Genomic DNA, 26,314 nt, shown 5'->3' on the forward strand with positions numbered 1-26,314 from the left:
TGTGTGACTACAACAGTCAGCTTCCCCTCACCCCATGACAGGGTGACTCCTCAGCTTTTCATTTGTTTGTTTGAACTTTATTTTTCCTAACTCAAATTTCCAAAGAATTTTTTTTCAAGTGTCTTTTGGGGCTGAAACCTCAGATGTTTCCGACTTTGGAGATTAGAAATACTTTCCCATACCTTAGGGTTTTCTAGTATTGCTTAACTTGTACTTGTCCTGACTTTTCCATTCTTTTGTTTGTTCTGTACGTTGTTTACTTAATCTCTGCCTTTGCTTCCCTTGGGCTATTCTGATGTCCTTTTTGTAAGTATGTGAATTGAATGTTTAATTTACTTACTTTTATTCTTTTTTGCTTAGTAATGAATATGTATGAGCTATTAATTTTCTTTTAAAGTTCTTGAGTGTCTTCTTTTGAAATTCCCTACTTATCCATCCAGCTCAGTTTTGTTCTCTGAGCTAGTTTTCCCTTGCCATCTCTCTCGGAAATCATTTCTGTCTTCTTCAAAACTGAAAGCTGTTTTGTACCACTCATTTGGCAACAAATCCAATGCTTCAACTGAGAAGGATGGTGCCACATTTCTTTTCACAGAGCTTCCTTTTTGTCTTAGCATAGTGTCCCAGCATGAAGAAATGATAATAAAATGGACATCCTTTCCTGAGCTCTTTCCCTGTTGCTGGTACTGTAGTAAGTACACATTTTAAACACTCCATACAAATTTTCCGTGCCCATTTAACAGACAAAATGCTGCTCAATTGTCATCTGTTTCTATTCTTGGAACATGCCAGACTTTCAGTGGTAGAGCTTTCCCCCTGGCCTGTGTCACTCTCTTTCCATATTCCAAATCAGTACTCAGAGCAAACACTGATCTGCAAAGCATTCCTGACCACCACATCTAAGACAGCCTCCCTCCACACGTTGTTTCAATTTATTCATAGCACTATTTCAATTGTCTTCCTCATTACTCTTCTGATGAGCTGCTTCTTTAAACTTGGAGGAGCAGTAACTGTCTTGTTCACTATAGCACTCTCTGAGGTCCCTAAGAACAGTGGCACATGGTAGGCACTTGTATAAATATTTTATGAACTGAATGCATTTCTAAAAGCAAATAATGTTGCATGAGGAACAAGTACTTTTGGACTCTGCAAAGTAAAAGTGGCAGCTACTTTTGGCTCTGAAAGTGCGATCCTGGGAGACAACTCTCTCACCTCCCAGGTAAGAGAATTAAAGCATCTCACTCAACGAACGCTGCAGGGGGGCTCACAGCCACCCACAGTGATTCTGCACAGACAGGGAAGTGACCTGGGATGGAACGGAAAGTGGGGCGCCTCGTGATCCAGGGGCGCGGGGAGAAGGGGGACGGGTTGCCAAGGGGGCTCCGAGTGAGACGCGGGGTAGGGGGCTGGACAGGACAGGACGAGGCCTGGCATGGACAAGGGGTAAGGATGACAGGAGGTGTGTGTGTGTATGGTATGGGGTGGGGGAGTGGAGCCGGGTAACCAAGCTGCACAGAGGGGCGACTTGAGATAGGAAGGGGGTCGCCCAGGAGTTGCCCAAGGTATATGGAGGCCAGCGCAGTTCCTCTGGTTGGGTCTGGGCAGATCAGGGCGCGAGAGTCTGAGGACGCAGAGAGGCGCAGGGGTGGACAATAGGGAAGTGGGGGTCGTCCAGGGGTGGCCGAGGAGGCGGAGGAAGTTCCGGGGAGCAGTAGAAGCTAGGGGCGCAGCGCGTGGCGCGCGAGTGGGGAGGCCGGGCGCAGGGGCGCAGGTGGGTGCGCAGGGGTCGCCAGGGGCGGGCGCAGCGGCGGGCGGGCGGGGCCGCCCTGGTGACCGTCACTCACTTCCGGGAGCGCCCGGCGCCGGGGCCGCCGCCCGCTTGCAGCGCTGCCAGCCGGCCGGCCGGGGCTGCGGAGCCCGGGAGCGCGCAGGCCAGGCCGGAGCTCCGCCGTCCGCGTCGCTTGGGCCTCTGTGTCCGCCATGGGGGCGTCCGCGAGGCTGCTGCGCGCCGTGATCATGGGGGCCCCGGGCTCCGGCAAGGGCACCGTGTCGTCGCGCATCACCCGGCACTTCGAGCTGAAGCACCTCTCCAGCGGGGACCTGCTCCGACAGAACATGCTGCAGGGCACAGGTGAGTCGGAACCGAGGGCTGGCCGCGCGCCACCGTCCCTGGGAGGGCGGTCCGGGCCGAGGGTCTATGGAGGATCCTCGCCCTGGGATGAAGGGCGCCGCGTCGCGTTCACCCTCTCCGCCTCCCCCCGCCCGCCCCCCCCCCCGTTTCCTTGGGCAGCTTCGGGTCACTTGCAGGGGGAAGGGACCAGCTCCAAGTTCAAAGATGAAAGAAGGAAACCACTTGGCTTTGTTTGAGAGGCACAGCCAGCCCTGGACGCAGCTGCTCCTGAAGGTGCCTGGAGCAGAGCCTGTGACTTACTCTCCATGTGTCCTTGTACCTGATAAACTGGCTTTAGCTTACTAGGGTTTGCTTTCTATTCTTACTCCTCCCCCTTTGGTCAAGTTATTTGGGATCGTGTAGTTCTCTCAAGGCCGATTATTTACCCTCCTAGCAGTCACGAAACTGGCTTAGATTTTAATATCACCAAAGATTTCTAAGGTTATCCTTGTGCGTGGTTACATAAAATATTGTTTTGTTTCTCATGTCAAATAAATTCCCATAACTCAGCACAAAATCCAGTTATGAAACTGTATACTTTGCAATGCCTGAGTTTGTGGTATGTAGATTCTATCTTAAGAAGGCTATTTATATCTTATTATCCGTTTTGTTTTATTTTTTTCGAGACAGGATCTCACTGTGTAGCCCAAGCTGGCCTTAGACTCGTGATCCTCTTGCCTCTGCCAACCAAGTGCTGGGATTACAGGCATGTACCACCATGGCTGGCAAGAAGGGTATTTTTTTTTAAGTCAACGGTTTCCCCACCCCCCAAAAGTGTTGACCTTTACTTCCAAAACACAACCCATTTTGAAACTCATCTTGAAGTCCATTTACTTAGAAATAATGCCTGCACAAGGTAAAAAGGAAAAAAATAATGGAAAAAGGATAAGTTACACAGAAATACATAAAATAAAAAGCATAGCATTCTGTCATTCCTTGCCTCATTTCATTCCCATTCATCAGAGAGATAGTGTGTTCCTTCTAGAAAAGTTTATTTATATTACAAGCACATATATGTATATGTTTTATGTTATCATATTATATATAAACACTGCACCAGTGTGTTTTTCACTTTATATCTGGGATGTTTTTCCACGTGGAGACATGGAAAACCATTTCATTGTGTTTGTAAAGGCTGAATCTACTATGATTTATGTAATCATTCCCCTCTTGAATGGGCATATAGGTTATGTTTAGGTGAGGTTTTAAAAAATATTACCTATTTAAAAAATACTGATAGCTAGGCTCCCATGGCTCACACTTGTAATCCTAGCTACTTGAGAGACTGAGATCAGAAGGATGGTGGTTTCAGGACAGCCTGGACATATAGTTCAAGAGATGCCCATCTCTAAAATAACCAGAGCAAAATGGACTGGAGGTGTGGCTCATGTGGCAGAGTGCCTGCTTTGCAAGTGTGAAGCCCTGAGTTCAAACCCTAGTCTCACCAAAAAATAAATAAGTACATAAATAAAAATAGAGTCAAATAAAAAAAGAAAAATCAACCCCATGTTTCTATTTTATCTCTTGGAGTTCTTTGGTTCAGTATCCAGCATCTCTGGAGCGTTATACTTTTAGTTCTCCTTTTATATTGGTCCTAAAAAATTTAAAGTGTCTTGTCATTAATTAAACTTTATCAAAAGGTTAAATTGCTTGGCTATCTTGCTAAATGTTCTTGATGCAACATATTGAAATAGTTGGGTAACAGTGAACATTCCCCAGTCCTGTAGACTGTCACTGGTCAGTGTGAAGTTATCCAAAGTACATGGGGTAAGGAATCCTAGGGGAGCACTCTAGCACTGAGCTGTAGCCTCCAGCCTGGGAGTAAGGACTCCTTAAGGGATTGCCTGAAAATTACTGAGCAGTGAGGCATAACTGTATGGTTAGGGAGCACCTTCAGCAAAGAATGTTCATTAATTTATGAAAACACAAAACATTTATGAAAAGTAAATTTAAGAGCTATTGAAATAAACTTTTTAAAAATGAAGAAACAATGCTCCTTGCTTATCTTAACTCCCTGACATTCTTGTCCTCTCCCCTGGAACTCCATAACATGAAGATAGAGGCTAGAGGGAAGGGTAGAGGAACACTGGGAGGGTCTTCAGCCTGCCTGAGGCACCTGACCATTCTGGAGTGTTTACGGGAAGTTTTCTCTCTCTCTCTCTTTTTTTTTTTTTTTTTAAGGACAAGGAAAGACAAACACTTTTTTAAAAAATTAAAGATTCAGGATGGAGGAGTGGCTGAAGTGGTATAGCACCTGCCTTGCAAGCCCACACATTTCTAACCCTAGCACCACAACCACAAAAAATAATAACAAAGATAATTTAAAAGATTAAAGCCTCAATTCCAGAGAACTAGATGTCATGAGAGAAATCTCTGCAGGGTCATAGTTCAAGGTACATGAAAGGGGTTGGGCTTTCTACTCCTACTAGGGAAGGTTCCAGAGCTCCCAGGGTAGCTCCCAGACAGCCCCCTAGGCATGGGTCTCTCTTAGTTTGGTCCCTCCAGCTGATGCCTGCAGCAGAAGTGGTGGATTCTGTTGTGGCTGAGCCTCCTGGTAGTGCTCTTCAAAGAATTATGGGCAGTTCTTGAACAGGGAGACCAGCTAACAGAGCTTGGGAGGTGTCCTGAGCTTGCTTTTACAGATGTTAATAACACTTTGTGGTTACGGGTTGTTTTTACAGGACAGTATCTGACACAGTGCTGTTTCTCAGGACTAAGAATATATTCTCAAAAAATATTTGTGAATGGATTGTATATTTCCCGTAGAATCTGAGCCAAAAGAAATGTAACCTTAAAAAAGTGCTGCTTCATGTTTTCTCATGCTAAAAGCAAATCGTATTTATTAAAAAGGAAGAAAATATCATGAAAATATAAAAAAAGGAAAATTAAGATCCTCCATAATTCTGCCTCACCACACAGAGACAGTTATAATTAACCCTCCTGTATGTTTCTCTTTCTGTTCTTTTTTTTTTTAATGTTACATTTTTTTCTGTATTTGTAAAATTGTTATATTTTGGATACTTTTTATTCTCTGCATGTTTACTCATCGATAAGCAATCTTGTAAGGTTTAATTTCTGTCTGTAATCCCAGCTACAAGGGAGGCAGAGATTAGGAGAATCAAGGTTCAAGGCCAGCCTAGGCAAAAAGAAAACAAGACCCCCATCTCAACAAATAAGCTGGGGATGGTGGCTTGCCTCAGTTATGAGGGAGGTGTAGGGCAAAAATGCAAGTCCCTATCTGAAAAATTAGACTAACTCAAAACAGGGCTGGGGTCCTGGCTCAAATGGTAGATCGCCTGCCTACCAAATGCAAGTTCCTGAGTTCAGACCTCAGTACCACCAAAAAATGTAGACTTAATTTTATCAAAGTTGCACAATTAACTAAAACATTTCCCTAGTATTGGACATTTATGTTATTAACCATTCTTTGCTATATAATAAACTCGTTATGACTATCCTTGTATGAACATGTGGCAGCATAGTTGCTGTGTTCCTTCAAGTAAAGTCCTAGTGAGGAATTTCTAGAAATCAACCACCATTTCCTAAAGGTGCTGTACTTATAACCCATGACTGTATTTTATAACTAAAGTTTAAAAATCATCACAGAAGATCTCTGCTTTTTAAGTTTAAAATGAGTGTGGAGTGTTCATTCCTTCCAGTAGTAGTTGTTTCACTGTTATCTGATTTGGACCTATAAACTTTCCTCATCTGTAAATATGACTTCAAATATAAGCCATGAATGTTATTTATCAAAACAAAAGGCTCATATGGGGAGAAAATCATCCCAGGAGATATGATAAGGACACTGGTAACAGTAGGCCACCTGCTGACAATGGCAGATCTACAGTGACCACATACAGCCAGACCCTGGAGCCAGGGCATTCAAGTTTGATCCTTAGACATCTAGATTAATCCTCTCAAGGGAACTTGAATTCAGGAGAGGTTAGTTCACTCGATAATAAATAGCATTTTTGTGCTCACTTAGGCGGCACATATCCTAAAATTGGGATGATACTGATGAGGTTAGCATAGGCCCTGCACAGGATGCAATAAAAGTGTTCCATTAAAGAAATGCAATGGAAATAAAGCATTTACGAGGAGACTAGGGTGAAAACCCAGGTCTCCTGGGTGTCAGTGAAATACTGTCCACTATGCAGTACTTTCCAAATTGAGATTCATGAGATCATTTTATATAGACAATTTTTATTTCTTTCAAAATGTATTTGAAAAAAATGAACCTATATTTCACGAACATTGTAGCTTACTTATTTTAAAAGTGAATCTCTTTAAAGAAAACCATATAGTAAATAATAGTTTGCCTATGGTAGAAATTGTAAGGTTGACACGTGATTGCTGAGTTTAAGAAACCACACCACAGTATAGTACTTCTCAAAGACAACCCCAGACTGGGTGACTCACCCTTTTGTTTCTTTGGTGGTACTGGGGTTTGAACTTGGGGCCTCATACTTGCTAAGCAGGCTCCACCAGCCCATGACTCATCCTTTAGAGGCTCATTTGTTCTCACTGGGGAGTAATCTTCAAGACCCTTATCAGCCCTCAAGTTTTTATCTCTAACAAAACATTTACATACCCCATGGAGCATAGGTATGCATAATTAAGTTTATATTGGTGGCAGAGCGAATTGTTTTTGTAAAAGATTTAATTTGTAGTAGGCAGTATATTCACATGGTTTGGAATTTAAAACAATCATAGAGCATATTTATTGAAAACACCCTTCCAAGATATTTTATGTACATACAACCAAATGTTTATCCATTTCTTCTCTCTGTGTTTTACATAAATGGTAGCACACCTTCCCTAATGTTTTGAACCTTGAGCAGTATTGCTTTCCAAAAAAGTGTGCCCTCTTTTATTTTTTCCCTAACAGCTTTGTAGAGATATGATTCACATACTACATAGCATACTCACTGAAAGTGTGCAATTCAGTGGACTTTAGTATATGCATAGGGTTGTGCAAACATCACCACAACCAATTTTAGGATATTATCATTACCCTAAATACCTATTAGAAACTTCATACCTATTAGTCACCCTTATCCGTGCCTCACCCCACCCCACTCCACCCCACCTGAGCCTCTGGCAACACTAACTTGCTTCTGTATCAAGGATTTGCCTGTTTGGAACATTTGGTACAAACGGAATTATACAATATTTGGCGTTTTCTGTCTGGCTTTGTTCACTAAGCACAGTTTTGTTTTAAGAAACAGGGTCTCACTGTGTTGCCCAGGCTGACCCTGAATTCCTAGGTTCAAGCAATTCTTACACCTCTGCCTCCTGAGTAGCTGGAACTATAGGCTAGCACCACTGTGCCCAGCTTAGCCTAGTGGTTTGAAGATTCACCCATATTATACTGTCATTAGTATGTCATTCCCTTTTATTGTTGAATAATATTCCATTATGTGGCTATACTACATTTTATTCATGGGTTATGAGTTCATGGACATTTGGATAGACATAGTTTGTTTAGTTTAAAGAGCAATTTTAAAGCAGTTGATGAATATTGCCTCAAAGAAAGTAGACTTTTGCTAGATTATTTATTATTATTATTATTATTATTATTATTATTATTATTATTTTGCAGTACTTGGCCTTGAACTCAGGGCCTTCCAGTCCTATTTTTGTGAATAGTTTTTCAAGATAGGGTCTCGCAGAACTCTTTGCCCGGGCTGGCTTCGAACTGCAATCCTTCTGATCTCTGTCTCCTGAGTAGCTAGGATTGCAGGCATGAGCCATGGACCCTGGCTAGATTATTAATTTTTTAACAAAGTAACTTAGGCTAGAATCCAGGTACTCAACTCTCCATCCATACTTCCATCTATCCGCCCTATTTGTGCATTAAGCACCTCTTGTGTGCCAAGACCTAGACATAAAGAGTGAGTAGATTTCAGTCAAGGTCTCACAGTCTGGGTGTGGCGTGGGGGCAGGTGCCCAGATGGACATGTGTATGGCCTAACAGTATGCCATGAACTGGGCGGCTTAAATAATAGAATTAATTTTCTCATAGGTCTGGAGCTGTGAAGTCCAAGTCAAGGCACAGAAGAGTTGGTTTTTGGTGAGGCTTTTCTTTTTGGTTTGTAGACAGCTGTCTTCTTACTTTGTTCTCTCCTGGCCTTTTTTTCCATGCCAAGGCACTCCTGGCCCTGCTTGTAAGGAAACAAATCTTATCAGATGGAGTCCCCATACCTCATTCAATCTTAATTACCTCCTTAAAGGACCTATCTCTAAATATAGTCACATTAAGTGATACGATTTCAACATTTTGCTTTGAGGCTGACAGAGTTTAGTCCATAATACTGCTGTGGCAGTGTGAAAGAGGGGTCTGTGACATTATAGAAGTCTGGAGGAAGGAGTCTTAGTTGTGTAGGAGGTTAAGGGATGGTTCACCATAAAGATCCTTTAAAATGTATCTTGTTAGGCAGGAGGATCATGAGTTTGGGGCCAGCCTGGGCTACTTAGTGATACCCTGTCTCAAACAAAACAAAACAAACAAGCCAGGCACGGGTGACTCATGCCTATAACCCTAGCTACTCAGGAGGGAGAGATCAGGAGGACAGTGGTTTGAAGCCAGCTGGGCAAATAGTTTGAAAGACCCTATCTTGAAAAACTCTTCACAACAAAAGGGCTGGTGAAGTGGCTCAAGGTGTAGACCCTGAGTTCAAGCCTCAATACTGCTAAACAAACATCTTTAAAGATGAGTGTCTTAGTCTCTTTCTTTTGCTATTACTGAATCCCTGAGATCAATAAGGAAAGAAGTTTATTTAGCTCACAATTCTGGAGACTGGAAGTCTAAGACCAGGTGGCCACTTCTGGCAGGGCCCTTGTGCCACATCTTGCCATGTGGGAATGGGTACACGAAGAAGAGAGGAACCATTTAAGGGGCACCCTTGCTGTATAACGACCACCCTCAAGATAACCAATCCAGTTCTGAGAACTCCTTTCCAAGAGAATTAACCCAGTTCTACCTGAGCAGCATTAATCCTTTCATGAGAGTGGAGCTCTCCTGACCAGACACTGCTCAGCACTGTTTCATTGTGGATCAGATTTCAACACGAGTTCTGGAAGTGATAAACCACATTCAAACCATAGCAATGCATAAGAGCTTATCCGACTTGTGTGGGAGCAAGGCTGCCCGGAGGATCCAGAGTGTTTGGAGCTCCTTGCTGGTGGGTGGGAGGATAGGGTGTGAGTGGGGGAGGGAAAAGAGGCCAGACCCAGATAGGCCTTTATGCAATTAGTATTTGTTTGTTAGTTTTTGCAGTGTTAGGGCTCAGACCCAGGGCTTTGTGCATGGTAGGCAAACACTGTACCAACCCCAGCTTTGTGCAGTTTTTGGATTGAGATTCTGTCCTGAAGCACAGTGAGTCGCAGGGAGAAGTGTAGACCCGGAATGCTAACATTTTCTAGGTGCTTCACTGAAGAGGAGAGAAATTTGGTGATGATTAGAGGGAGCACCAACGGCCAGGGGAGATTTTAGTGTCTAATATTTTGATTTCAGTGTAATTCTTGTGAAATATTCCATGCCTGGAAGTATTGCAGTGCCTTCGTGTGGTTAGAAGAAGAATTAGATGAACACTCATTCACCACCAGCGAGAAAAGCAGGACTTCGGGGCGTCTGTGAGCCCCTCTCATGCACATCTTCTTGCCCTCCACCCCACGGTGACTCCTTTGTTAGTGTAATTCTTTATTATTGTTTGAGAAAGATTTTTTTTTTCCAAAAAGCCCTTAATTGGGCGTGAAGCTATTCTCATTCTTCTGGTTTTGTTTTGACATACTTTTAAAATGAAATTTTATGTAGTTTAATGTATCATGATGCTGAACACAATTTTGGCAGGAACTAGGTTAATTCTCCATGGCATTTTCTCTTGGTCCATGTAAAAGAGACCTGTTATTTACCATTTTTCTGGTCTCTCTTTTACATTTCATAGCTGCTCAAACAGTAAGTTTCCATAAGCTCATTCAGATAAGACTTGTGGTTGGTTTGGGTAATATTGTCATAATGACCAGACCTGAAAAGTAGACATAAAATTAAAAAGGGCTTTTTATGTAGTATATATTTTAAAGTCTGCTTTCCAGTTGTCCTTGAAAGTTGCCTGTGACCTTCCCTTATTATGAGTAATTTACTTTTTTTTTTTTTGGTGGCGCTAGGTTTGAACTCAGGCCTTTATGTTTGCTAGGTGTGCACGGTAGGTGCTCTACTACTTGAGCCATACCCCTAGCCCTGAGTAATTTACTTTTTAACTGGTGTTCTATAGGTGTGGTAGTTCCCAAATTTGCTAATTTTTCTTCTTTTTTTTTTCTAGCAGTATGGAGATTTGAACTCAGCGCCTTGCACTTCCTGGGCAGGTGCTCTACCATTTGAGTCCTGCCTCTGGCACCAAGTTTATTCAATTTTGAATTAAAAAGTAAATTATATTTTAATGAAAAGTATATTAAGATATACAGTAATATTAAATTATAGGCAATCAAATGAATACAAATTTGCCAGATGGTCAAAAAGCCTTCTGGGTGGCAGTCTTTGCATATAATTTTGGGATTGAGTAAAATTTAAAATGTAATAAGCAAACTGCTGAACCTCTGAAGTAGGGAGTTAAGTCCGTCCTTTCTCTCTCTCTCTTTTTTCTTGGAGACAGGGTCTCCAACTCATTATCTGCCTGCCTCAGACTTCTTAGTGCTAGGATTACAGGCATGTACCACCATGCCCACCCACTTTTCTTTATTACTTTTTTCTTTTTTTGGGGAGGGTACTGGGGTTTAAACTCAGGGCCTCGTTCCTGCTAGGCAGACACTCTACCATTTGAGACACTCCACTGTGTGTTGAGTGTTTTCGGGATAGGGTCTCTCAAACTGTTTACCTGGGCTGGCTTTGAACCACGATCTTCCTGATCTCTGCCTCCTGAGTAGCTAAGACTACAGGCCTGAGCCACCAGCATACAGCTCTTTTTCTTTAAACAACAACAACAAAATTTGACCTGGGATGATAGCTCAGCGGCGGAGCTTGTCCTTAGCATGTGCAAGGCCCTGGGTTTGATCCATGGCCGCTGAATGGGGGCAGACCATGAGAGTACAGTGGTAAAGTGTTTACCTAGCACACGCAAAGCCCTGAGTTCAATTCCCAGCACCACAAACAAGACAAAACTACGAAGAAAAGTAAAACAAAAACTTCACATAATTCATTCACATATCCTAAAATTAACCCCTATGAAGTGTATGATTCAGTAGTTTTTAGCACATACAAAGTTGTGTAACCATTACCAACTTCAAAAAGAAACCTTATTCCTATTAGCTGTCACTTCCATTTCTCCCTAACCACCCCAGCCCTAGGCAGCCACTAATCTTCTGTCCATATAGATTTGCCTGTTCTGGACATTTTCTGTAAGTAGAGTCATGCAGTTTGTGTGTGTGTGTGTGTGTCTGGCTTCTTTCACTTAGCATAATGTTTTCAAGTTCCACCCATGTTGTAAAATGTCTTAGTACATCCTTTCTTTTTATTGATGAATTATTCCATTGTGTGGACATAGCGCATTTTATTCATCTGTTCATCAGGTGATGCACATTTGGTCTGTTTCTACTTCTTGACTATTTTGAATAATACTGCTATGAACATTCATGTAAATTTTTTGTGTGGACATATCTATATATAGTTTAAATTTCTTGGGTATCTACCAAGTATATAGTAACTTCGTTTAGGCTTTTGAAACACTGCCCTACTGTTTTCCAAATTGGCTACACAGGTTATAATCCATTCACCAGCAATGGCAGAGGGTCAACAGTTTTTTCACATTTTTGCTGGTACTCGTTACTATCTGTCCTTTTGCGTATAGCTCTCTTAGTGAGTGTGCGGTGGCATCTCGCTGTGGTTTTTATGTGCATTTCCCTAATGACTGATAATGGTGAGCATCTTTTTCATGTACTTCTTGAGCAAACATTTGTGTATCTTCTTTGGAGAAATATGTATTCAAATCCTGTGCCCATTTTAAAATTTATTATTACTGTTGTTGAGTTCTAAGAGTTCTTTACATATTTTAGATACAAGATCCTTATCAGACATGATTTACAAAAATTGGCTCCCAAAGAGAAATTTTTTTCTTCCATTACTTTTTTTTTTGTTGTTGGTACCGGAGTTTGAACTCAGGGCCTCACACTTGCTAAGCAGGCACTCTACCACTTGAGTCACTCTGCCAGCCCCCTTTTGTGTCAGGTTTTTTTTTTTTTGGAAGTACTAGATTTGAACTCAGGGCCTCACGCTTGCTAGGCAGATGCTCTACCACTTGAGCTATGCTCCCAGCTCTTAAGCAGTTAATTCTTGGTTCAAGTATCAAGTGTCATAAATTTGACAATGGAATGTTTTGAGGTTTGTATGACAAGTCACACCAAGAAAACTATCATATATACTATGACCCTTTAATCTGATTCCTGGGAATTTATTGATCAGAATAATTTGGAAGACAAAAGAAAAACTATCAAAACAAACAAACAAAAAACCCAGAAGAAAAGAAAAAGAAAGGGTAGTAAAATCTTAAAAGCAGAAGTGATGAAGAAAAACCAAGAGCAATTTAAATAACTTAAAAGTCCAACAGTGCTGCACTGCTGTGCACAGGAATGGCATACAGTGTGGGTAATGTTTTACAATTGCTCATAAATCCTTTTCCAGGTATTTCAATAATGAAATAAAAATACATGATCACAGTGCTAATGTGGTCAAAATTGAATTCTATTATTACAGCAACAGCGATGTAGAGGGTTAGACAAATCTCCACGCTAAGATGGTGTCCAGCTCGAAATGGCTGTTTCTGGCTATTATTAAAAAGAAAAGAACTGCACTTATTCCATGTATTGTTTTCTGATAGAAAATTTAGGAAATACAGAAAAGTGCAAATATGTAAAAGTCAGTCACCCAGTTCCATCATGCAGAGATGACTACTGTTAAATATTGGCCAATAGCACTGAATTATTTTTTCTATATACATATTTACACTTGCACAATTTTACATACCGAAGGATTTGAAATAGACTTAAATTATTTGGTAACCTGTTTTAGCAGAAAAGCTGGTGCTACCCATTTTTCATGTAGACAGCCCCCTTTAGGGAACTAGGGGCCCTTAGGGACTTGGAATAGGATAAAGCAAATGCACTTACCAATTTTTCCCCCTCTGCTGTAGAAATTGGTGTGTTAGCCAAGACTTTCATTGACCAAGGGAAGCTCATCCCAGATGATGTCATGACTCGGCTGGTCCTTCATGAGCTGAAAAATCTCACCCAATATAGCTGGCTGTTGGATGGTAAGTAGAATATTGTGAGCATTTCAGCTGCCTAGAATGATTCATGCTGCAGGAGAATGAGCATTTGGGGCTACGGACAGTCACTATGGATGGCAATCAAGAACTCAAGCCTGAGTTATGTCACTCACTATCCTGAGGCTTTGGTCTAGTCACTTTCTTTGGGCCTAATTTTTTATCTGAAAGAAAAGAAGGAAGTGGGCTGCATGATTTCTAGGCTCCTTCAGATGTAACTTTAGTCCCCCCACCCACCCACATACACTTTTGAGATTATTTTATGACGAAGAAGGATCACTACAAAAGAAGGAAGGCCCAAGAATAACTTAGGGTAAACTGTAGACTTCATCAGTCAGGTGTGGCAGAATCCTTGAGGTTAGGTTGCTTTGTATGTGTCTCCCCCTGCCCCCCACCCCTGGTGTGGCCTGGACTGCGGTCCTCCTATTTATGCTTCTTGCAGTAGCTGGGATGACAGGTGCATGTCACCACACCTGGCTTTTTCTGTTGAGATGGAATCTCATGAACTTTTTGCCTGGGCTGGCCTAGAATTCAGTCTTCCTGATCTCAGCCTCCCACATAGCTAGGATGGCAGGCATGAGCCAATAGTGCCAGGCTGCTTTGTAGTTTCTAATCATTGCTTTGTTGATATAAAGAGGACACAAAAGAGATTTGTTTTAAAAAATGGGATCAGCCTTCCCTTCAAGATCAAAGTTACAGTGTTCCGTTTTGGAAGAGAGTATGCAGACCTAGCTTTGCTATTTATATTTTCTTCTCTCCTACTCAACACCATTTCCCCACCTTCATGCACATACACTCTACACTGCTCTCACCCTGTCCTTCCCTGTTCGCTTGCTTTATCCAAGAAGAAGGCACACTATTTTCTAATTGCACAAAGGTTCCAAATGTACTAAAATTGTACCATGAAGGTGAAGGGGAGGACAAATAAAGGGAAAGGTTGGGCAGAGCACTTACTCTGGTTTACTTGTTGGAGCTACTATCAGGAAGAAAAAAATCAGATTTGCGTACATGTTCATTGACTGTGCCTACTATCAATATTTGCACAAAATACTGAGGACTCAAAAGTTCCTGAAACATTTGTGAAGGGTCTTTGGTATGTAGAGACTGCATTAAACACTAGATGCTATAACGTGCCCAGGCTTCATATATTCATTACACAGATACTAACTGAATGCCTTTTGTGTACCAAAGTCTGTGAACATTAGTTGCTAAGCCTAAATGTGAACAAAATCCTTGCCTTTTTTGTGGGAAGTATACTCAAGCAATAAACAAGCAAACAAACATTTGGATAAGTCTACATATCAAAAGATGGTCTGAAGCAAATTAAAAGTTGATGTGAATAGCGTAATGTGATGGGGAGGTAGCTACTTACTGTTTCTTTCCTAATAGAAAAAAATAGATAGATAGTTCAGAGTTTTATTTTAAAAAGTTTAATGAAAAGTCTTGCTTCTATATGAGTGGTAGGGGTTTGGAAGCATTCCCATTTGTGGGAGACCTTATGAGGGTCATTTAGGCTGCAGAAATAGGGTTGTAAAGGCAGAGTGGGGAAACTGCCCAGTACAGGAAAGTGACAAGTTTTGTGTGAGACCAACATGGTCATCAATGAAGTGTATGTGAGGAGTGCACCAAAGACCCATGGGGAAGAGCCTGGAATGTTGAGCATTTATTGTTTTTTATTTTTTGTCATTGTTATATTACAGTAATACCTTTTCCTTTTAAAAATTAAAAAGAGAGATACAGTAAGAGGGACTCAAAGTCCTCAATGATCCAGGAACAACTACTTTTCATTGTTTTGCTATGTAATTCAAACAGGCTGTTTCTATACTTAGTGACAAAATACAAATATACATTCATATATACATAATTCTGAATATGTAATATATATAAGACATGAAATAAAGTTCCTTCTCCCCCAAGTAATGTCTAATATTTTTTTCTTTATATATTGTGTTAGTCACTTTTCTTTTTTTTTTGAGTCAGTTCCCTTTATTAAAATGTTGATTTCACTGACCAGAAATACAAAATAAAAGTAGAAATAGGCCCAGAGTCACTTTTCATAGCTGTGACAAATACCCAAGGGAGACAACTTAAAAGAGGAAAGACTGATTTGCTGGCTGACTCCATTCTTCTGGGCCCATAGTGAGGCAAACTATTGTGGTGGAAAGGGCATAGTGGGGCAGAGTTGCTCACTTCATGGAGGCCAGGATGCAGAGAGAGGAGATAGCCAGGGACAAGAGGCATGTCCCCGCTCCCCCTGCCAAGTGACCTGCTTCCTCCAACCAGGTAGAACCTAGAAATGACATCAGATTATGAATCCATTGACAGATTAATCAATTGATGAAGTTAGAGCCCCATGATCCAATCATCTCTCAATGATTAGAAGGGACCAAAACTTTAGCACATAAGCCTTTGGGGGATACCTCATATACAAACCACAGCATACACTGCACTGGCCTCATAGAATTAAAGATGGATAAGTTTGCATTTTCTGTATGTGTCACACTTTAAGCCCCTCCTGAAGAGCAATTGGGTTGAATTCCGCTTTTCAGTGTTTGGAATGATGCTGCAAAAGCACCTTTGCACTTGTGCTTCTCTTGGTAGAGGGGATTTTGATTCACTTCTTTTGTTCTAGTGGAAGTTTAGTTCTAAGTTTCTGAGAGTAAACATTCTAGTCAGAATTATACCAATAGAGAGGTAGTTTTATTGAGACTTTTTTTTTCCAGGGTAAACTCTATTGGAACAAGAATAGATATTGGGTTAGACAGCTTGTGTTCAAATTCCACTTCCACAGCTTAATAGCTTTGTGAGCTAGAGCAAGTTACTTACCCTTGCTGTGCCTCAGTTTCCTCATTCATAAAGTGGTAATAGAAACAGCACTTCTCACGGTTATTATGACAATTGAAAGAAATGATTCCTGTAGAACATTTAACATATAGAGCTTGCCCCTGGAAAACACTCAGTAGATTTCCCTGTTATTTTCCATTTATTCTTATTAAATATTTTAAATTTTAAATTTTTTGTTTTTACATTTTTATTATCATATTATTGTTCTACTGAGGGTACATTGTGACCTTTACAATATGTCATAGTTGAATTCACCCCCTCCATCATTCTCCTTTAAAATTGTTTTTATCAGGGTCACGTACTTCATTGTGAATTTTTATGTACAGTTAAAAAAATTGTTTTTGGCAGTACTGGGGTTTGAACTCAGAGCCTTGTGCTTGCTAGGCTCTACTGCTTGAGCCATGCCCTCCTCCCCCCATTGTAAATTTTTATATACAAGCTTGATTTGTTACTCAGTTTTGGGTCAAAATAAAATTTTGTAGCTTGAACTTTTTGCCATTATAAGCTTTCTTTGGAGGCAATTTCCTCGAAATTCAGGTATCCTAATTGTTATTTTATCATTGTAGAAGGCCTAAGTCACAGGCACATTTTTCCATGTTTCAGTGTTAGCAAGATACGTATTTTTAGTTCTAGTGAGTTACTGCATGTTCAATATAACCTTCACCTTTGAAAAATGTATTATTTCCACCAATTTAAATATTTTCCTTGTGTTCTAGATAAGATGTCCTTAGTAACAACATTGTAAAGTCAAAAACTTAAAAATTAACATTAAAATGTTGTTTTTAAGCAACATTAAAAATGTTGTTTTTAATCCCATAATATACTTGGAGTCATTAAACAGTTATATTTGCCTTTCTCTGTTGTTGAACCACACCATTTAAACTATTTTAGCTTCACTGGTTGAATATCCCATATCTGAAATGCTTGGGACTAGAAGAGTGTCAGATTTCAGAAGACTCCTGTACTTTGGGATATTTGAATGGACTTTACCATTTGAGCATCCCTAATCTGAAAATCCCAAATCCAAGATGCTCCAAAACCTAAAACTTTCTGGGCATCATTGGATTTCAGATTTTTGGATCAGAGATGCTCAGATTGTATAAACGGGTTTATTTGTTTGGGCTTGTTCTTTTGCTTTAATAGTTTTCTGTCAAACTCCAAAACTAGCCTTTTAAGATTCTGAGTGAAGCTGGTGAAGTCAGTTTTGTCTTACTGTTATTGTTTGCTTTTTGAGACAGGGTCTCACTGTATAGTCCAGCTTGGCCTCAACCTCCTGATCCTTCTGCCTCAGTCTCCTGAGTACTGGAATTGTAGGCTTGAGTTCAGTGTTCATTCAAGAGCAGGAAAATGTGGATGGCCCAGTTAGATGACAATTAGGCAGGAGGAAGTCTCCCTGACTTGGAGGAGGGTGAGAGTTTTATTTTATTCAGGCTTTCAGACTGCTTGGCTGAGGCCTCTCCCTGTGAGGAGGGCGATATGTTTCATTCAGTCTACCTATTTAAATGTTAACCATACAAAAATACCTCCTATGCATACCGAGAATGTTCGACCACATATTTGGGCACTCCCATGGCCCGGTCAAGGTGACACATAAAAACATTAACGAGCACAGTTTTACTATAGCTCGATCTGCCTGCCTGGTGTTATTCTTTTGGTTCAGACTGCCCAATGTTAATTCTTTCTTCTTTCTCTCCTTCTTTTCTTTATCCGTCCCACTCTCTCCCTCCCTTTCTTCCTACTTATTTTACTTTTCACTTATAAAGGTTTTCCAAGGACTCTTCCACAGGCAGAAGCCCTGGATAAAGGTTATCAAATAGACACAGTCATTAACCTGAATGTGCCCTTTGAGGTCATTAAGAAACGCCTCACTGCTCGCTGGATTCATCCAGCCAGTGGCCGAGTCTACAACATTGAATTCAACCCTCCAAAAACTGTGGTGAGTAGTTACAGCGGAATTGAGTCCTCTTGCCCTCATCGATATAACCTTTGTGAACTTGGACATCCTCTGCCTGACCAAAACTCCGAGAGTATATTTTCAGGTTACTTGGTATAGTCAATAGGTCTAGTTCACTCAGCTTGGTGGTAAAGGTGCTCTACAGCAATGGGTTTGTTACTCATTTCAGAGACTGATGGCTTGGAATATGAAATGTCCCCCAGGCTCATGTGCTGAATGGTTGGCTCCCAGCTAGCGGTGCTATTTTAGGACATGGTGGAGACTTTGGGAAGTGGGACCTAGCTGGAGAGATGGGTCACTGGGGGTGTGCCTTGATCATTTCTTGCTCTCTGCTTCCTGTCCACCATGAAGTAAAGATGTCCTCTGCCACATGTTCCGGCTGCCATGATGTTCTACCCAAATACACAGGGCCAAACAAACGTAGGCTGAACCCTCTGAAACTGTGAGTCAAAATAAGTAATTCCTTTCTTTCTTCCTTTTGGTCAGCAATGAGAAAACTGACTAATACATTAAAAAACATGTATTGATTTCCTGTTCTATGCCAGGGAATGTGTCAGGAGCAGAGGCAGTGAGGACTTGACACTGGCTTACAGTTGAAATTTTCAGTCAATAACTGAAGTTTTTTGTACACACACACACACACACACACAGAGTTACTTGGATGGCAGTTAGAAAACCTTTTTACTAAGGAGAGGTGACTGATAACTATGCTAGTTCACTTTCTGTTACTGTAACAAACTCGAGATAATTTATAAGGAGAAAAGTTTATTTTGACTCACAGTTTGGGAGGTTCAGCTCATGATCAATTAGCCCACTGTTTTGGGGCCTGTGGTGAGGCAGCCTATCATGTTGGTGGTGCATGGCAGAACAGAACCACTCACCTTATGTTGAGGAAGCAAAAGAGGCCAGGCATGGTGGGTAACACCTGTAATCACAGCTAATTTAGGAGGCCAGCCCAAGCAAAAAGTTAATGAAACCCCATCTAAGCAAACAAGATGGGTATGGTGGTGTGCTCCTGTCACCCCAGCTATGCAGGAGGTGAAAGTAGGAGGATCATGGTCTAAACTGGCTTGGGCAAATATCATAAGACCCTACCTAAAAAAATAACTAAAGTGAAAAGGGCTGAGGGTATAGCTGAAGTGGCAGAGTGCCTACCTAGCATGTGCACAATGACCTGAGTTCAAACCTCAGTATAACCAGAGAGAGACAGACAGATACCATAGTCCCACAGTTTCAGTCAAGGGTATGCCCCCAGAGACCTAAGACTTTCTACTAGGTGCCACTTCTTAAAGGTTCCACCATATCCAAATTGTGCCATGACCTGGATACCAAGCCTTCAACACACTGGCCTTTAGGGCATATTCCAAATCCAAACTATAGCACTATGGAAATGATCCCAGGGTCTTGTGATTCTGTGTTGGATGATCTGTCATTGGGTTGGCTTCTATTTATTTAAACATTAACACATTTTTGCAATTGATGCTTGCAAAGAGATGTCTGTTTTAAAAAGAACTGAACTGCTTATAAAGATATCCTTTAGAGATATGATATTTGAATATTTGATACCTGTCTTCTGACTCCTGTTTAGGGCATAGATGATCTGACTGGTGAACCACTGATTCAGCGTGAGGATGATAGACCAGAGACAGTGATCAAGAGACTGAAGGCTTATGAAGCCCAAACTGAGCCTGTCCTGGACTATTACCAGTGAGTTCTTGCTTTTCGAAACTTCTCTTATATACGATGAAGCACTAATTCAAGTTTTAATTTTCCATACTTTACAGCTGAAATGCTAAAATAGCCAGAAGATTCAATTCCAATTGGCTTAGGCAATAAAGGAAATTTATAACTTATACAACAAGGAAGTCCAGAGGCGGGCAGGGCTTCAGGACTGAGGTTTAATCAGAGTTTTACCATTCTCTGAGCTTTGCCTGCTTTTGTGTTTTGGCTTTGTCCTTGTGCTCCCTGCATGGTTGCAGACATTTGCCAGAAACAGCCAGGGCTTCCTCTTTCACGAAGGACTGAACAGCGACCTTTTACCCAAATGAACAAAAGCTTGGAGCATCACTCCAATTAAACTAACTGAACAGCCACTGTGGTCAGGGAACATCAGGCACTTACTGTTCTAGGTCTGGGTTACTGCCTATCCCTGAGCCAGTCACTGCGCTAGGAGGGATCATACTGATGAGTCCATCCCCAGAGCTAGGAGTGGACCATTCTCAACCTAATTCTGCTATGTAGTGAAGAGAGGGAGGATTGGAAGGAGTGCTGGGGAGGCAAGCCTAGTAAAGCACTCCACATGTGCAAGGACAGGATGTTTTAGCACACAAGACTCTCAAACGACAACTAGCCCTCAGACCGTTTATTTGGCTAATCGTTAAAAGCTTTCGTTCTAACATGGTCTTGTCTGCTTCTCAGGGAACTGATATCATATAACATACCATGTCTACACTGAGTTAATATTTAACTCAGGCTAAGAACCAGTCTTGCTTCCTTACTCAGCACTTCCTTCTTGTAAAGGATTATTGCCTTCTCTTTCCTTTCATTCATTCACTTAATAAATAATGATTCAGGGTCAAGGAAGTACACTGTTGTAAAAGCACAGACTCTGGAGCCAGAACACCCAAGTTCAAGTCCCAAGTCACTGTTTAATTAATGTGGCCCTGACTTCTTTCTTATCCGCTGCCTGTTTTCTCCTTTATAAATTGAAGGTGAGAATAGGGCCTTGAAAGTTGGTTAATATGTATAACTCTAAAAATTTTTGCCTAACACATAGTAAAGCACCACATAAATATTAGCTGTTATTATGGCTGTAGTTAATTGTTGTAATTAGACAAGTATACATAAAATCTGAAGCTCATGTCTCCAAACTGTTTTAATAGCTATTTCTAGAGAGTGAAATTATAAAAGTGATGATTCACTTTCTACAGTAGTTGTTACTATAATTGTATGTATAGATTTATATATAATTTATATGTATAAATTACCAGCTCTGTGGCCCTGGGCAATGCATTTAACCTCCGTGCCTCCTCAAATCCCTTCTGTATAAAATCAGGCTGTATTAAATAGTACCTACTTTATAGAGCTGTTAAGGAATTGAAGTGAGAGAACCCATGGGAAGGCTTAATGCAGCTCTGGTGTTACTAGACGTCCAGTGTCAGTGATTATTACCTACTCTGTTGATACTTTGCCAGCCTTGGTCCACACTGGTGCTGAGACACAGTTACTATCAGGCTCAAAGAAACTTACTTCTGTTGGTGGGTGAGGTGGAGCGCTGGGAAAGCAATATTTATTATGCAATGTCACATGTGCTTGTATTAATCAGGCACCTAATTCACACTGCTTAAGCGAAAGGGGGATTTGTTGGTCCGAAGGAAAATGGCTGGTCCAGGTGTCAAAAAAGTGTTATCAAGCCTCAGTACCTCTCAGATCACCTGTATTGACTTCAGTCTCAGGTGGGCTCCCTCCATGAGGCATCCCTCAACATTCCAGCTTTCCTTCTACCTCAGCTAACCAGCAGAAAAGAGAACTTCTTTTGCCAGCAGAAGTCCTGGGGTTGACATCAACTAACTCTGCCCATGCCACCACTGAAGACCGGGAGTGGGAACAATATGGCCTGAACTTCATGGACCAGGCTCTGGGAAGGAAGTTGTTTGCCAATAGTATCCAGAAGGGGATTGAATTGTTGCCAGACAGTAACACCACCACCACAAGGCAATGAATAGAGGAAGTCCCAGTAGGGATTAGTTCTGCCAAAATGAGGGATGTTGGGGTCCTTATCTTAACAAGATATCCTGGTCTTTCTTCCTAGAGTTATGACGTTTGCAACCTCTTGTCATTAATTTAACCTTCTTCTAAGTTCTCACATATAGAACTAAAGCTGGACTTAACTAAAATACAACTAAAAGTGGTATTTGTTAAGAACCTTAGTAATAGTTAAGCGTTGTTATTTAAAAATGCTAAGAGTTAACACTGTTCTTTAAAACTCTGAGTTCTCAGCTGTTTTATGCTTAGTCTATGTTTGCAAACAATGTGATACCCTTCCTACTTGGAGCACTAAGTTTTGGAGCTGGTTCCATTTTATTACACAGAAATTAAAGTGACAAATGTTCATTCAAGGTACAACTTTAGGATTAAACAGGTGCTGTAGTTCTGCCCCCAGTAAAAACCCACTGTGACACTGTGGCTTGATGTTAAAATGACTCTAAGAAGCTTACAACTGTGAGAAGCTATTTTCTTGAAAGGTTTACTAGAGGCCTGTGATTTTAGAAGCTAAAGGGCTTCTATTATGTAAAGAATACTGTATTTGCATAATTTCTCTCAGTAGCAAGTGTTTCTTACCAAGAAAACAGTGGGTGCTATTTAAGTTAATTGTGGGAAATTTTTGAGTTATCAAGAAAGGAATCCTTTGTCCCGAGTGAAACCTGTGAAAACCTCTTAAGAATGGTTGCAGAGGTATGACTGATCTTGTTTTTAAAAACTAAGGAGTTCTTCAGTAGCTTCATGGGGCCTTTAAGCCACTGTGTATATGTGCATGGGGTGGAGGAAAGGGGTTAGCGAGAGTGCAGAATCTCTGGAGGAGTCTATGTTTGAAAAGCAACCCCAGGATTCTGATCCTCACTCCTCATCATATTACCTGTTGGAAACTGGAGTAAATAAAACATATGGCTGCTGGTCTAGTGACCAGCCAAACAAGTCTGCCTGGTGAGAAAGCCACAGGGCCCAACCCAAACTTAAGACATAGGTTTCCAGTGCCTTGCCAAGTTCCTGGCTCTTTTGGTCACATAGGTCGGTACTTAAGTGCACATTATCACCTTTTGCAGAAAATCTTTGAAAAAGCTAATTAGGAAAAACTAAGACCTGTGTTTTTTATTGTTTCATTTTTCATCTTTAGGAAAAAGGGTGTGTTGGAAACATTCTCTGGAACAGAAACTAACAAGATCTGGCCCCATGTATATGCCTTCCTGCAAACCAAAGTTCCAGAAATGAGCCAGAAACCCTCAGATACTCCCTGAGGAAGATGGCAGATGAGCGGAACCACCTGTCTTTGTATTAAGCAGCTGCTTTTCCTATGACTCAGCATTTTCTTCGAAAATTATATTTTACTTCTACTGATTTTATTCTGGATATTACTAAGGATGTGCCAAATGAGTCAGATACTAAGATTGATCTTTTGAAATCATCTAGTATGTTTTATCCACTTATTTTCTAAGGGTGTATAAATTAAAAAAAAAGACACACTAGAGATGTTGAAACTGTAAAAAAAAATCTTTTAGAGCAAAATTAAAATTAAATTGGCAGTATTTAACTTTTTGTTCTGTGAGAGGAAAATGGTTCATTAAATTTTCATATTTTTCTGGAAACGTTAAAATTATATGTCATTTGTGGGAAATATCTCATCATTGGCTTTTGCTCAGACCAGTGTTGAAAGACTTTTTCCTAGCCCTGGGGACATGGTTTTGTGCAACACCATGTAATATTTCCAGGAAGAAACTCAACTGGATTTACAGGTTTGTTGCACGATACCAACTCACTGCTGCCTTTACGCTAAGAAAACACAAATGCTAGCCACATGTGCTGTGTTTATTTTGTTGTGAGACATACCTTCAGTTTATTCAGTTTTTTAAAAAAGTATCAATTAGCATATAAGAAAACATTGCCTTAATATGGTTTTCTTTTGAAAATACATGTATCTGCAGGATATGATTATGTCAGAAATTGACATTATAAGTTCCTAGATACGCACCAATATTGAGTCACTTTTCAATGGACAGTGTACCGTCCTTGATTTTTAGATGTTACTCAGGTTAAGAAATCAATGTTTTAGGGTCTACTTGTCTGTTCCTCTTTCTTAGGAACACACAGTCTGCCTTGATAAACAAGTTGTAGTAAAAAGAAAAAAACAAGAGTAAGAAAAAACCCATGTCACTATGTAAAACTGGCACACTTTGTTATTAAGGAAATAGAAATAGATCAGGATGCCTGGGAAATATTCCCTTAACATAAATACCAATCATAATTAGTAAACAGGTACGGCAATAAAAAGAATTTACATGATAGGTTAAAAAAGGACCAGAGTTCACTAAAGGAAACCTTTATTCCTCAAAGGAATGGACACCTGCTATTGTTTACTGCCACCCTCTCGGCCCCTCCCCTCTTTTGATCCCAAGCTGTCCTTGAGCTCAAGATCCTTATGCCTCAGCTTACTGAGTCCTGCAGTTACAGCAGGTGAGTTCAGCAGGGAAGACCTCTGCTGGTGTCATCTGAGCAGGTTTTTTTGCTGTTGTTTTGTTTGTGGTGCTGGGGATCAAACGTGCTAGGCTAGTTCTCTGCCACTGAGCTGCATCCCCAGTTCTTGGTTTTTGAGACAGGATCTCGATGTGTAGCTCAGGCTAGCCTTGAATTTGAGATTCTTCTGTCTCAGCTTCTTGAGGGCTGGGATTAAAGTGTACATCACCATGCCTGGCCTGAGCAGTCATTTTATATCCTAAATCATTTTAGATTCCTTAATGGGACAACAAAGTTGCGTGCTTATGTACTGTGGGTAGAAGTGAGGCAACATGAGAGGTAGAGGAAAAAAACAATTATATCTTCCATGGGATATGTACTCTTCCTTGGTGCTAAATCAAATGAATCAAGACTTTGTACAAGCTGATATTGCCTTTGGAAATTTAGTTCATTTTATTCCAGGCTTTGAATACACATGCCAGCCAGGGGCTCTTACATATTTAGGGGGAGCAGATACAGAATTTTTCTCTTTATTTTTAAAAATTCATTGTTGAGTTTTTAAAATGAACTAGGCTTTTAAAAAGAATTACAGTGAACATCTTGTCCTTTGTAATATAAACTTTCTATAATGCCTTATTTAAATGTTATGTGCTATCTAAAAAAGCTGTGAACTACCTAAAACTTAGGAATTATCACTAGATTGTCAGGCGTACATTAATCTCTTAGAATATAATGAAATGTCAGCACTGTGGCTATTACTTTGTCTTTGGTCCTAGGGCCCACTCCACCCCACCTTCCTTTCTGCTGTACTAACTTCTCATTGGCCTTGTTCTAATAAATTGTCTTAGGACAGTACCTGATTTGGTTTCATTTTGTGCATTTATCTCCAGTTACAGTATTGGCAGCCATTACTGGCTTTCATATCTCCTTAGAGACATGGAAATCAAGGACAGGGTTGAAAAACACACTATTAAAATCAAAATTCTTTTTTCCTGTGACCATTCCTTCCCTGCCCCCAAAACACTTAACCTAAGTTTTACACATACTTCCTTTACTTTGGGAAATGTGTATGACTTTTTTCATTAAAACAAAAGAACTGCTGAATGAGATGATGTCACAGACAGTGCCAGGAGTATCACTGGTGAGTGCATTGTTAAAAAACATAATGCTGCAATGACGAGTTAGGATTTTTGTGCCATATGGAAATATGTCTGGAGCTGACTGCCCTGGATAAGGAGGAACAGTATCTGAAAACTATTACCCTTGTTTCTGGGCAGAGTGTGAGACATGAAATGCAAAATGGCAGTTTTTTTGTACCACCCAGAAATTTCACTACCATCTGAAATAGCTTACATACTGGCTCAAATTTCTGAACTCCAGCCCATGACTACTCCCCGCAGCTATATACAATGATGGCATTCCTGCAAAATATCTTGGAAACTCACTTTGGAACAAAACTTCCCTATACTAAGAATAAATCATTGTAATTGCAGAGCTTAGATTATACTAAACTGCTGTTAATACTTGCACCCAACAGCAACAATTTGCATTTTAAAACATTATACATTTTGTCTTCTCAGAAAACACCCTCACTGAAAAATTTCAGAAATAGCATTCCTATTCTTGCAGTTAAAGATTTTCATTTTGGAAGTTATTAATTTAAGAGTTAAAATAATCTAGCTGTGCTTCAAAAGCTGATAAAAGCCCGTATTATTTGCAGTGTGTCTAACCACCCTCTGCCTTTTTAAATAAGCTCCCTAATGATCATGAGTTTTCCATATCTAGCACTGAGTAAAGTTCAAGTGTCAT

At 40.6% G+C, this 26,314-nt stretch overlaps 1 protein-coding gene across 2 annotated transcripts; it reads left to right on the forward strand.

Moving 5' to 3' along the window:
* The first annotated feature begins 1,866 nt into the window (after window positions 1–1,866).
* Window positions 1,867–25,360, forward strand: Ak3 (adenylate kinase 3). 2 transcript variants are annotated; one of them, XM_020181216.2, is made up of 5 exons: window positions 1,867–2,128; window positions 13,348–13,467; window positions 18,087–18,259; window positions 19,866–19,984; window positions 23,172–25,360. In XM_020181216.2, the coding sequence occupies exons 1-5, from the start codon at window positions 1,978–1,980 to the stop codon at window positions 23,290–23,292; spliced, it is 684 nt and encodes a 227-aa protein (XP_020036805.1). In that variant the 5' UTR covers window positions 1,867–1,977; the 3' UTR covers window positions 23,293–25,360. The 2 variants fall into 2 exon arrangements, with proteins under 2 accessions (XP_020036805.1, XP_073908048.1); XM_074051947.1 differs by lacking the exon at window positions 1,867–2,128 and adding an exon at window positions 8,221–8,240.
* The last annotated feature ends 954 nt before the right edge of the window (window positions 25,361–26,314 follow it).

This window comes from Castor canadensis, chromosome 13 (assembly GCF_047511655.1).
Source record: "Castor canadensis chromosome 13, mCasCan1.hap1v2, whole genome shotgun sequence".
In the NCBI taxonomy this organism is placed as follows: domain Eukaryota; kingdom Metazoa; phylum Chordata; class Mammalia; order Rodentia; family Castoridae; genus Castor; species Castor canadensis.

Bases quoted from the DNA above. Each gene is read 5' to 3' on its own strand.
- Ak3 (XM_020181216.2), top strand. From the start codon at position 1,978: ATGGGGGCGTCCGCGAGGCTGCTGCGCGCCGTGATCATGGGGGCCCCG. The intron at 2,129-13,347 runs GTGAGTCGGAAC...CCTCTGCTGTAG, and splicing joins GAACATGCTGCAGGGCACAG to AAATTGGTGTGTTAGCCAAG. The intron at 19,985-23,171 runs GTGAGTTCTTGC...TTTCATCTTTAG, and splicing joins CCTGTCCTGGACTATTACCA to GAAAAAGGGTGTGTTGGAAA.